This window comes from Cnephaeus nilssonii (assembly GCF_951640355.1).
Source record: "Cnephaeus nilssonii genome assembly, chromosome: 10".
NCBI lineage: Eukaryota > Metazoa > Chordata > Mammalia > Chiroptera > Vespertilionidae > Cnephaeus > Cnephaeus nilssonii.
The window spans coordinates 15,414,388-15,427,258 of NC_137081.1; the positions used below are offsets into that span (position 1 = coordinate 15,414,388).

At 42.1% G+C, this 12,871-nt stretch overlaps 1 protein-coding gene across 5 annotated transcripts in view; it reads left to right on the top strand.

Annotated features, from left to right (window-relative positions):
* UNC80 (unc-80 homolog, NALCN channel complex subunit) overlaps window positions 1–12,871 on the top strand; it is a gene marked incomplete at both ends in the record, with an annotated part of 167,667 nt that overhangs the window by 137,955 nt on the left and 16,841 nt on the right. For all 5 annotated transcript variants that reach the window (XM_079781819.1, XM_079781822.1, XM_079781820.1 and 2 more), the window contains 6 exons: window positions 3,690–3,890; window positions 6,041–6,164; window positions 7,103–7,228; window positions 8,259–8,382; window positions 9,318–9,524; window positions 12,307–12,491. In XM_079781819.1, the coding sequence (XP_079637945.1) occupies window positions 3,690–3,890; window positions 6,041–6,164; window positions 7,103–7,228; window positions 8,259–8,382; window positions 9,318–9,524; window positions 12,307–12,491 (967 nt within the window). The remainder of the gene's footprint in view (window positions 1–3,689; window positions 3,891–6,040; window positions 6,165–7,102; window positions 7,229–8,258; window positions 8,383–9,317; window positions 9,525–12,306; window positions 12,492–12,871) is intronic.

Below are 12,871 nucleotides of genomic sequence, written 5' to 3' on the forward strand. Positions count from 1 at the left end.
TAGGAGTGTTAAGATCCTGTTGCCATAGCAACCCAGTGCTTCATTTAATCCATCCCCCTTCCTTTGGCTAAGTAATTAGAATGTACAACCTAAGTAATTCTGTGAACAGAGCAACACCACATTCCCAGCCAGAGAATCACTACTACCAACAGCCATTTTGTGGGAGAAAGGGGAAAACAGTCCTAGAAGATGGGAGGGAGGGAGGGAGGGAGGGAGGGAGGGAGGGAGGGAGAATGATTGTGGGTTAGTAACTGTCTGATAAATTGACCATCTATACCTACACTTAAGGCATTTGGAAGAAGGGGAAAGGATGAGTCAGAGAGACCTGGAGCTCCCTCTAGAGGCAACCCCAATTAAAGGTTAAATGAGCTAGCTCTAGCTGGTTTGAATCAGTGGATAGAGTCTCAGCCTGTGGACTGAAGGGTCCCAGGTTCAATTCTGGTCAAGGGCACCTGCCAGGATTGCAGATTCAATCTCCAGTAGGGGGCATGCAGGAGGCAGCCGATCAAAGATTCTTTGTCATCATTGATGTTTCTTTCTCTCTCTCTCTCTCTCTCTCTCTCTCTCTCTCTCTCTCTCTCTCTCTCTCTCTCTCCCTCTCTCTCCCTCTCCCTCTCCATCTCCCTCTCCCTCTCCCTTCCCCTCTGAAATCAATAAAAATATAAAATAAAATAAAAAACAAGGTTAAATTAGCTGCCATTGAAATGGTTTAGCTTGGTGCCTGTCACTGAATTAATAGAGTCCAGTAGATACTAATACTAATGCTGGACACTGGGCATGTAAAATAACATCCTGGTCCTCAACATGATCACAGTCCAATACAAGAGGCACACATAAGAAAATAGTTTCAATGCAGTGTTGCAAGTACTGTATCTCACATGTGTATTTATGTATTTATCATTTGACAAAGTACTTGAGGCTACTTAGAAAATTACAATATACAAAAGGATAGAATGTACAAGTTAGAGAATCAGAACACTGTGAAAAATGATCAAGTGTATAATTATGTCTTTGGTAAGATTAACATGTGAAATCTATGTGACTTGATCATATTAGATGCCCTTCATGAACCATAACTTTGACTTTGAGTTTCTGAGTTACCAAAGCAATGAGGAGTGACTGGTCAGTTAAAAAATCATAGGGTCAATAAGATTAAAAAAATAACTAGGTGTTTGGTAATACATCACTTTTTTAAAAAATACAAAGAACAATAGATGTCTTCTGGTGGGTGTTTATTAAAAGGAAAGAGTGGCGTGATAAGCAATGTCCTCAGCAACAGTAGTAGATAAAGTGCCCGTTTCACTTGGCCGGACGCCTGTCAGTACCGAAAGTTGGCATAATGTCACAATGCAGGTCAACAAGAGCAACCTGTCTAAAGCCAGGAGATCTCATTCAAAAGCACGGTTAAGTCATGGCATGGATCTCCTGGAGGGTAGGCAAAATGTATACCACCAGGGAATAGTTAGACTAAATGTCCTCTATTCATGCAATTTCGCACAACTGGCTTTTAATAAAAATGGACCTGCCATGATCGTTGGTCAAACAGAGATATTCTATATCGCTGAGTAGGTGCAGATCCATATGCTTTAACCTTACACCAATTAAAGGTTATAATCAAGGTTTTCTCTTATAAATTAAGTACACATTTGGATATATGTAGAAGTCAGAGCTAAATGTATTTATTTTGGAATCGGGAGCATATAGGTCATAAGAATGGATAGTATCACTCAAGAAGAGAGAGTTGATTTTAAAAAAGAGGGATGAGATGATAGAAAAGAGAACATATTTGCAAGAAGTATTTGATTCCAGACAAAGAGCCAAGAAGCAGTGTTGAGGCAATCTGTACTCCTAAATATGGTTGGTTGACTGCAAGGCTCTCAGGAAAAATATTCTTGATTAGCTAGAATCTCTGCCCTAGGGGAATTGAATTTATTGCCAAATTTGCCCAACCTAGAGCTGCAAAGCAATGGGACAGCAGGATAGTAAGATCTGCAAATATTCTCTCTCCTCCCCTCCCTACTTCTCCCCTATTCTCCCTCTCTCTCCTTTTTTCTCCCTCTCCCTATCAATGAGAAAAATCCCTTTTGTTCTGATTGAAAAAGGGTCATAGAAATGTTTTTTATCAATAAATTATTTATGCAATAGCACAGCAAAGATTGTATTAAAGGAAATTTTTTATTTTATGCTCAAAGCAAATTCATTTTGTAACATGACCAAGTATTAGAGAAATTCAGGTAATAATTTCTAAAATGACTCAAATTCAGCTCTAAACATTGTTTTCAAGCTTAAAATATGTTGTTTATTTCCCAATGTTATCTGTAAAATAACAAAGGAAAAGAAATATGGACATATAGATACACTCTTATCTGTCACACACACAACCTGAAAAGCAAAGAATTATTTTTGCTTGGCACATTTGTGAGAAAGAGATAAAGAATGTACAGGCTGTTTTAAATGATTTCTTTTAAAACATGCACATTCATCCACAGTTTCCAGAAGGACAATGTGAACATTCCCTCTGGAAAGAGAACAAGTGAGGATGAAGAGACCGTAACTGTTTCTTGCTAATAAAGGGTTGCCATGAGAAGATGGATTGAATTCGTGCTTCCAGATTAAAATAGGAGAAAGAGACTGAGGGAAATTGGGGACCTACTATGAGGAGAGCTTCTCATGGTGTGGACCTCCAAAGATGGGATGAGCTGCCTTTCTGGCAGTGAGTTCTTCGTCCATGTGCTAGTCAGATGGGGCAATTATAGAGCAACCCAAGTGTTGGAGACGCAATGGCTTGGCTGTGAATCCTACACCAGAGTGACCGTCAGAGTCTCCTGGGGAGCTCTTAAACTGTAGACCCTTTCAAGCATTTATCCTGTCTCTCTTGTAATAATCAAAAGGAAATTTCTCCTTATTAAAATGCTTTAGTTAATGCAAGAAAAAAAAGGAATGATAGAAATATTACCATTGTACTACTTCTAATGAAGTAGTGTAATTAATGATGGCAGCCATTAATTAAAAAGAGTGATAATTAGGATCATGTGCCTCCTGATGAAAGTATACATCAGCGCCTGACCGGTGTGGCTCAGTGGTTGAGCGCTGACCTATGACCCAGGAGGTCACATTCGATTCCAGGTCAGGGCACATGCCTGGATTGCGGGTTTAATCCCCAGTGTGGGGTGTGCAGGAGGCAGCCAATCAATGATTCTCTCTCATCTTTGATGTTTTTATCTCTCTCTCCCGTTTCCTTCCTCTCTGAAATCAATAAATATATATCTATATCTATTTAAAGTACACATCACTGTGAAGTACATCAGCCAGAAAATCAACACCTAATCTAACCTAGCCCTTAGCCCCTAACTACCAATTGAATTAAATAGGGGGCGTCATGGAATATATTAAATGAAACTATGGAAATTTCATCGGCAGAATCCAGGATGCAGGAAACAGCTAATTATTTCAACAAATAAATTATAAGGTGTCAAAAAAAGAGCAGAAGTGGGGGAACCTACAAATTAAAAAGACTTAGGAGACATATCAAACAAGTAAAATTGATGGGCCTTATTTTATTCTGATGTGTTGTTTTTAAAATTTTATTTCAAAATTATAAGATAATGTGCTAACATGTTCTTAGTTCAGGGAGTTGGTGTGTTGGAAGGAGGGTGATTAGCATGATGCTGTGTTTAAAACCATTTCAGGTTGGCAGAAATTGCTCACTCCCTCCTGAAGCTGGCACCATACGACACGCAGACGATGGAGAGCCGGGGGCTTCGACGCTACATCATGGAGATGCTACCCATCACCGACTGGACAGCCGAGGCAGTGAGGCCGGCCCTTATCCTCATTTTGAAGAGACTGGATAGAATGTTCAACAAAATTCATAAGATGCCTACTTTGAGGTGAGGAGACCCCCTACTCAGCTGTTGATTCTGCAATCCTCAAAGTTGGGGTTCGTCCATTTTTAAGGTGTTGTTGGATCAATCTGGAGTTGAAGGACTGGCTTGAAAGTTTTCTTTTGGAATATGTGCATAGCTAATTAGATATATGAATGCCTAAGTAGCAGGCTCCATAGTTGAAGAAATAGCATTTTCAAAATATTTATATTTGTCTTGAAAAGTCTTGTAGTTTCTAAGCTATTATGTTCCTTATCTGACACACATAAGGAATTTGATGTGTATCCTTCAATTACTTTTGAAGTAAAGCAGGATATGCCTTGTAAATAAAACAACTAAGGAGAGAAGGAAAATTAATTTGATGTTCAAAAAAATACTGTATTTAACATGATATTTTAGGTACCAGTGTGGAGAAATGCCAAGCTTTACAATAATAGGCAACCAGCAGCTTTAAAAAAAAATCCTAGGGTTGATAACAAATACCTAGTTTTTAACTTTTCACCTAATTCAGGGGTACTCAATGGGCATTATTACCACCTAATCTTCGTTCCGTGGCCTGAAATGCCCATTGGTAGCCTCCCTATGAGCAGATGCCTCTGACCCAGTCGACCTCAGATCTGAGCCCAGCTTGGACACTTATAGCCATAGTGAGCAGATAGTTCAATTGATAATGCGAATAAACCCTCTAACTTGGAATTTTCAAGTTTGGGTTAGTGAGAACATTTTCTGTCCTTTTAAACCAAACCCAAAATCAGTGCAATTCTTGCCTTGAGAATTTGCAGCACTTAGTGTTCAACGTGTCAGAGCTTTTCCAGGTTTTAGCCTGTGCTTTTCCTCATTCATGCAGCCATAGAAATTATTGAATTTATTTTAAGAAAGAAATGGAAAGATTTTACTTTAATAATGAATGGTTTGTTCCTATATTATCTCATGATGATGAATGCCTATGTATCATATTATCAGTGGCATGAAAATACTTGTCTTTAAGACACTCCTATTTTCTTTAGTGGTCCCACTAGAACATTGGTGCCTATTGGCAAATGACCAAAGTCTTATAAGTCTTACAAGAGTATATTAAGTAAATTATTTTTCTTAAATAATTTTGTATCTAAAGATGTTAAACATACCCATAGGCTGACTCATTTGTCATATAACTAAACCAATTACTAAAGATATCATGCTTCCTAAAAGTAGATTTCTGGATTAATGCTTAGACTTGGTCAATTATAGGCAGTCTTCTTGGGGTGCATGCAGTGAATTTGGGATTGCCTTCGATTTAATTTCTTCAGGTGATCTCAATTCAACAAGAGTAATGTTGATTGAACCTGTCCTGTAAGTTACTCGGACATCATGAATGTCAATATCTTCCTGTTTATGAACATTTTCATTTTGTCATTGCAGATATCTCATTTTGGTAGGAAATATAAGCCTAGAAATTATATCCAGGATAATATTTGGAAATAGTGTTGATAGCAGTAAAGCCCAACCTATTTATTTGGTATGGCAATTGCAGACTGGACTGACTTTTATTACTGAAAATCCTATGTTCATTTAATTGGGTTATGTGTACTACCTTTTATATTACCAAAGAAAGTAGCCAAAAAGCATCATTTCTTAGGAGGACAAGAAAGAATATTTTTAAAATAAACTATTTTACTCTAATGTGACCTTTTTTTGGCAGGAGTTGGGCCATAAAAATTCAATTAATAGTAGTCTGGTTGGAAAGCTGATGAGATCAACTGTACTCTACTAAAGAGATTTCAGAAATGCAACCTGGGGTCAGATGAGTTCTGTTGGGAGTAATTACCCCTGTGACGGGTTTCCTAAAATGGTAGTCTCCTACCCTCTCTTCAAAGTAAAAACAGGGAACTACAAATGCAACCCATTCATCCTCTCTGTCTTTTTCTTCGATAGATTTTGTCTCATTAGTCGAGTGGGGCAGGAGTGCCTCCGCCACGTTTTCAGTATCTCCTTCCCTTCCCAGTGTGCTCTGTGCTTTTGGAACAACTGGGTAAACTTCATCCCCTGTGAAGTACTTTGTTGTCTCAGACACCCATCCCGTCTTAGATGGCGTCAGAATCACTGTCTCATTCACCTGTTTCAGACTGTCTCCAGAAGGGAGCCAAGCGGCTAATGGCTCCTGTATTGTATTCCAGGCGACAGGTTGAGTGGGAGCCTGCCAGCAATTTGATTGAAGGGGTTTGTTTGACACTGCAGAGGCAGCCAATCATATCCTTCCTGCCTCACCTTAGGTCACTGATCAATGTCTGTGTCAATCTGGTGAGTAGCCAAGTGGCAATCTTATGAAATTTTGCACAATTTAACTCTGCTATTGACTTCTCTGGATTGAAGATTTACAGGTCAACCACTTTGTGCCCCTACCTACCCATGAAAACAGACGGCTCAGGTGACACTGAAAATAGTGAGGTGCCTTTCAAGGTGGTGCGTGGGGAGATACAGGGGCCCGTCCCTACACAGATGGGATTTTGGCATGCTGCTTCCCACACACTACTTTGACAGCTCACCTCTTCAAGTTGCGCTGAGAGTTGAGGGCTGCCAGTTGGAGAGTGGGGTGGCGGAGACCACACAATTGGCTAGAGATTGAGATAGTCTTGGGGGGGGGGGAGTTTAAAATACAAAGAGGATTTTTTTTTCTTTTTTGGTGCAAAATGACACTCTGAGTTGGCCAGTCTAGGATTTATGTGAAGAGAAACAAATTTTGTATTATTCATGTAATATCTAGAGTCGGGTCTGACAAGGTTTTGTACGATGTGGAAACCATGTTAGAGCATTTCATTGAATGGGATCTGCTGCTTAACTAGTTGAGCAATAAATCTGTAGCTGGAATGCCTAGTGCAAATAGAGCTCTTGCCATTCTCATTGTTGTCAGTACTTGCTCCATCAAAAAATGTTGACTACATTCCTTTGAATCCACAAGTAAGTATGTCCAGTCTCCTGATTAGAATAGTTTTTGGGCTCATCTCTCATTATTTACATAGTTAGCTGTAAACAACATTCTACAAAACCTTGGCTGAATCCAGTGTTAACGTTTGAGCTGACTCCAGACATTACATGCCTTCAGGAGAAGGCAACAAAAACAGATTGAAAGTAACATGCCCAACCTTCAAATTATTATTATTATTGAATGACACTCCCTTACAATGGTTGCATGAAATTGCAATAGTCAAGGCTGGTCATGTGCTCTGTTTGTATTTCAGGTGATGGGAGTGGTAGGACCTTCCAGTGTTGCTGATGGATTACCCCTTCTTCATCTCAGCCCTTATCTCTCACCGCCTCTGCCCTTCAGCACAGCTGTTGTCCGGCTTGTAGCATTGCAGATACAGGTGTGACTGCCTTACCTGTTTGTCACGCTCATTAAGTTGCTGGTTGAGGCACCAGATCATGGTGTTCTCTTTTTGTTTTCTGCAAAGGCTGGGCAAAATCTGTGAAACAGAAGTGTGAACATCTCCAAACTTTTACAGTTTGGAGCCTCAGCCCTGAGCTGGGCCCTAAGTTGTGCTTCTGTAATTCTTCTTGAGATCTCAAAAATAGCAGAGTCATTCCGTCCTACCATAACCTCAGGAACCACTTCAGTCATTTAAAATGTTGCATGTGCCATAGGAAAATAATGGTTCTCAGATAATCAGCATACAATTATTAATTAAAGGAGACAGTAGTATTCAAAGTCTGGTTTTAAATTATTTGTAGAAAGAATGGCAATATACAATTCTTTCAAATGTTATTACTAGACTTTGAAGTATACAACTGATGTAGATGGACAAATGACCCATTCATTGTCTGACAGCCATGCTTGGTGGTCTGTCATCCAGAGAATGGGAAGATGATAGAACAGAGATTAAGCAAGAACTGTGGCTCCCGTGCAGAGGGAAACAATAATATCCCTAAAGCGATACACTTCAATAATTTGGGTACAGAGATCATTTCTTTCTTTCTGTATTACCTATTGCCTCCTGGCTTGGAGAAGGCCTTACGCAGGGGTCAGAGGACTTTTAAATGACTTCCAAGTGGAACAGGTGGCAAGTTCTCATTTTCTTCCTTTCCTTTTGTCTTGAAATTATTTATTGGTGGACCCATGGAGAAAACGAATGGGGAAATATGGTTGTTTTGTACCAGACCATAATTTTTCATTTAATATTCAAGACGTTATTGTTTTTTTAGGTATATAGCTCTCAGTTATGTCAAGCAAATAATGGTAAAGTATCAGTTTTGAGTGAATCTTGGATGCTGCACGGATGACAATTGAACTCAGTTTACAGGAGCAACCAGCAGGGAGTCACCATCTTGGTCATGCTGTATTAAGACAAACATGGGTATGGGGGTCAATTAATCTCTTTTTCTATTATTGCTGCACAGGCTTTAAAAGAAGATTTCCCTTTAAGCCATGTGATCTCCCCATTCACCAATCAAGAGCGAAGGGAAGGGATGCTTTTAAACCTCCTCATCCCATTTGTGCTCACAGTAGGATCTGGAAGCAAAGGTCTGATTAATTTAACTAAAGGAAATTTATCATTGTTTCATTGTCTTAAATGTCAGGTTTTATTTCTCTTTCTTTTTCCCATAAAGGCCATCACTGAAGTCGATCTGAATGATTTAAATAGGGTTACCTTAGGAAATAGATTTTTCTTCATTTTCAATTTAGCTACCCTGGATCAAGACTTTCTCTGCTCCATTTCTTAGAAGATCAGTTGTATTTAAAATCACTTCGTACAGCAAAAAATCAGGAGACCGTTGTTTCAATTAAGAAAATGGTATTAATTGAAGTACAGTATTATATGAATTGACAGGCGAATGGGCCATGTAACCTGCTGCCACTGGGGTTAGGCCTGTGGTCGGCAAACTGCGGCTTGCGAGCCACATGTGGCTCTTTGGCCCCTTGAGTGTGGCTCTTCCACAAAATACCACGGCCTGGGCGAGTCTATTTTGAAGAAGTGGCGTTAGAAGAAGTTTAAGTTTAAAAAATTTGACTCTCAAAAGAAATTTCAATCGTTGTACTGTTGATATTTGGCTCTGTTGACTAATGAGTTTGCCGACCACTGGGTTAGTGTAATCCTGCCACTGCCATTAAATTCCAATATAGTTTCATCACTCTTCCTTCTTGGGAGGATTTTCCTTTTAGGAAAGTTTATCTCAAATGTAAAGACTGTACATTATGAGTATTTGAGAAGAAAAAGGAAAGGCGATTGAAATGGTAAGCAGGAGATCTGGCTAAGAACACAAGCCCTTGGGCGCTGACCATGGAGCAAACAGTTCCAGGAACACTTGTCCGTAGGAGAAGCTGTACTTTGTGGGGAAAGACCCGCATTGCTAGTTTGGAATTGGACAGAGAGCTGAGTTGTTCTGTGTCTGATGTGGAAAGTCTACCTGGTGACTTGCTTTTCTTTCCACTTCCCCTTCCGGAACTCTGCCCCTCAGATAGCCCGTGGCTGGAGCAGCCCGAGGTGCAGCTGCTACTGCAGACGGTCATTAACGTGCTCCTGCCTCCGCGGATCATCAGCACGTCCAGGAGCAAGAACTTCATGTTGGAGAGCTCCCCTGCCCACTGCTCCACCCCGGGGGATGCCGGGAAAGACCTGCGCAGGGAAGGGCTGGCAGAGTCCACCAGCCAAGCGGCATACTTAGGTGGGTTCTTTCACCGTGTCCCCTCCTTTCTCTCTCTGTAGATGCACAGGTGTATGTAGAGATCGGTATGCAGGTGTATGTATATGCATACACATACCTACTTAGTTATGATCCACTTTGACGCAAAAAAATATTTTTAAAGGCCCCCATCAGGAAAGTACTGAAAGACTCCACTTGAGCAAGTAAGAAGCAACACCCTTGCTAAAGAGTCTGGTTTCTGTCAATAAACACATATCCAAAAACAAAGTCTATTCATATCTGTGAGGCCTAAATCGCTTGGTCATTTCTGTAAGAGCGTCTGGGCCTGTAAGGAAGGCTCCTGCAGTAAGAATTCCTCCTTGATGACTAAGCATGAGATCGCTAATGAGGTTATCACCCATAACTGTTATCAGATGGAGACTCAGCCTCGTGTAGGAGGACACTGCATTGCACAACTCGTGGGATGTATTGGTCTGTCAGCTGTGTGAATGGAGCCCCTAGAGGTGGGCAGCCTACATCGTGCGCAGCAAGACATATGGCCTTGCAGTATATTATGCCTCCTACTAGCTGTTTCTCTTCCAATATCGTCTTAAATCTCTATCTTAATCTTCACTCCAGTGATCTTGCTCTCCCGTAGCTTGCCAATTCCCTTCCCCTCCACTCCTGCTTTCCCATCACCCTGTCCCTGCCTTTCACTTGATCCTGACCCATGCAATACTGGAAAGCCACTCTTTGGCCCTGAATAACCTAAGCCAGCGGGGAAAGACCACTCTTGCCACAGCACTGAGAATCAGGAACATGCCAGCAGAAAAATCTCAAAAGGAGGAAGTTGAGAAAATCTTGTCTGACATTTTCAATTCATCAAAGCAGATCTTGGTGAGGAGTATAAGATGAACACATACACACCTGTAAAACCAGGTGCTTGGTGTTGGGAATGTGTGCGGCGTATGGACTGCATTATAAAGGGGTGCATTTGGAAATGATGTGATTGACCATGAGAATTAAAAAAGGGTAAAAATGGAAGATGCATGTGCATAAGCCCTACTACCCACATGGGGGCTTGGTTGCCAGAGGCATGAGAATATAGGGTTCAGGTAAACTCCAGACTCTGGGACAAAGCCCTGTGTGAGGTTTGGGATTATAGAGAGGATGTGGAGAAAGAGGGCTTATGTCTAAGATGAGGATAGGACAAAACACTTACGTGACTGTTCTTGGTTCTCTCCAATGTCTGCCTTCTTAATGAAGGCAGCGCCTGTGGTCACTCTGCCAAGCTCCTGGAGCTTTATTTTAAATTTATTCTTACATTTATTTGAGCATTGCTGTGCACTCAGAGGTGTTTTCTGTTCTTTACATTATCATCACATTGCACCCTCAGAACAACTCTAAGAAGCAAATGTGTCATTTTAGGAATAAAGAGGCTAAGGCCCAGAAAGTAACTTACCTAAAGCCACACAGTAAATAAGTAGCAGGCCCAAATTTCAAGACCAAGCCACCTAGCAGCAGAGTTCCTACTCCTGGGCCCTTTGCTATTCTGTTTGCGTGTTGGGCCGATGGAGGAGAAGATGGAAGTGGGATGGCAGAAACCAGAAAAGGCCAGCGGGAACAGAGCAGTAGAAAGGTCACCAGGATCAGGGTAGGGGAGGAGCAGGGTCGCTTTGTGATAGTTGGTTTGTTTAGTTGTAGGAGAGGAATTGAGATGAGTGGTTGCTGAGAAAAGTGAGGAGGGAGGTGGGTAAAGAAGAATCTTACAGTATCTCACCCTGTTATATGGCATGGTTTTCTCCTAGAAATGCCCTAAGTAGATGGGGAAGGTGTGTGTGACTCTTGAGGACGTTAGGGAGTTGGATATCTGTGTGTCTTTTAGTTGCCGAGATGGGCCTTCAGTCGTGATCAAGAAGGCCCAGGGCCCCTTGAGGGCCCCAAGGCAGACTCTGGGGGGAGGGCTATGGCCAACCAAGCTCCCACCAATCTGTGATGTCTTTACAGCATCCTGGTTGGTCCTGACACAGTGGAATTCCCCTTTGGGCGGGGAGGGGGGAGGGGGCGGAGATTATAACATGGCTGCCAGAATCTGGAAAGGAAGAGATATTGTGAAAGAAATCCAACAGGGCTTAGTAATAGACCTGATGCGCAATATGGAGGTGGGGGAAAAGGGAGGAGTTTTTTGTTGTTGTTTTTCAATCTGGAAGGGTATACTCCCACACACCTGCTGGTTACCCCCTAGGGAGCAGTTCAGGGTGGGGTCTAAAAGAGAGCTGAGGGGAAGGGTTTTTTTTGTTTTAACTTTGGGCATTTCTGCATGGTTTGATTTTACTTCTAATAACAAGAATATATTAACTTCTATGCTTAAAAGGAAAATATTTTAGAGCACTCGTGTTTTAGTTTAGGATGTGGGTGATATGCTGGTATTACCAGAAAGCCGCCATGACCAAATGTTTGGAAAGCAAGATAGTGTCCACACATCATGTGTGTAACACATTTCCCTTTCCATTCTATGAGCTGCTTTGCAATGCATTTTCAAACGTAGTACTTACATGCCCCTAAGGAAGATGTCTGTGCTCCCCGGTTCAGAATGAAAACACGTCTGCCACACAAATGTTTGTCTTCCTGTCAGAGCACTCTAGCTCACTCAGGGGTATGTGTAGGTTTTGGGAATCATGGAGAGAGTTTAGAGATTTAGAAACGTCCTGATGCATAGTGGGCGGTGGGTGGGGTGGGGTGGGGTGGGGTGGGCAGCTGGGTGTGGGCAGGGCTCCTCCAAAGCTCCAGACGGTGGCTCAGTCTCCTCTCTCCCTCTGTGAAGCTCTCAAGGTGATTCTCGTCTGCTTCGAGAGGCAGCTGGGCAGCCAGTGGTACTGGCTGAGCCTCCAGGTGAAGGAGATGGCCCTGCGGAAGGTGGGAGGCCTGGCCCTGTGGGACTTCCTGGACTTCATCGTGCGGACCCGAATTCCCATCTTCGTGCTCCTGCGCCCATTCATCCAGTGCAAGGTGCGCCGTGTGCTGCTCCTTCCGGGAGTGGCAGCCCCAGGAGCCAGCTGCTCGGCCCACTCAGGCGGGCCTACAGCAGCAGTGTTCATGGCCGTACCACAGCTAGTCAGCAGGACCCGTTAAGGTCATGCTGGGTGAGGAAACAGCTCAAAAGTGTAGCCCAGAGGATCAAATTTCATGTTAGAAGAACCTTCACAGTCTATAGAACTTTGCCTTCTCCCCACTCACTTCCTCCTCTTCCCCTCCCCCTTCCCCCCACAAAAAAATTGACCCAGAGGAGTGATCTAGAAAATCTTATTTCTTCAGTGGCATGACTGAGCTCTGATTTTAAGTAAACAGAGAAAGATGTGATAGTTAAAGCATGTTTGTCCTCTGAGACC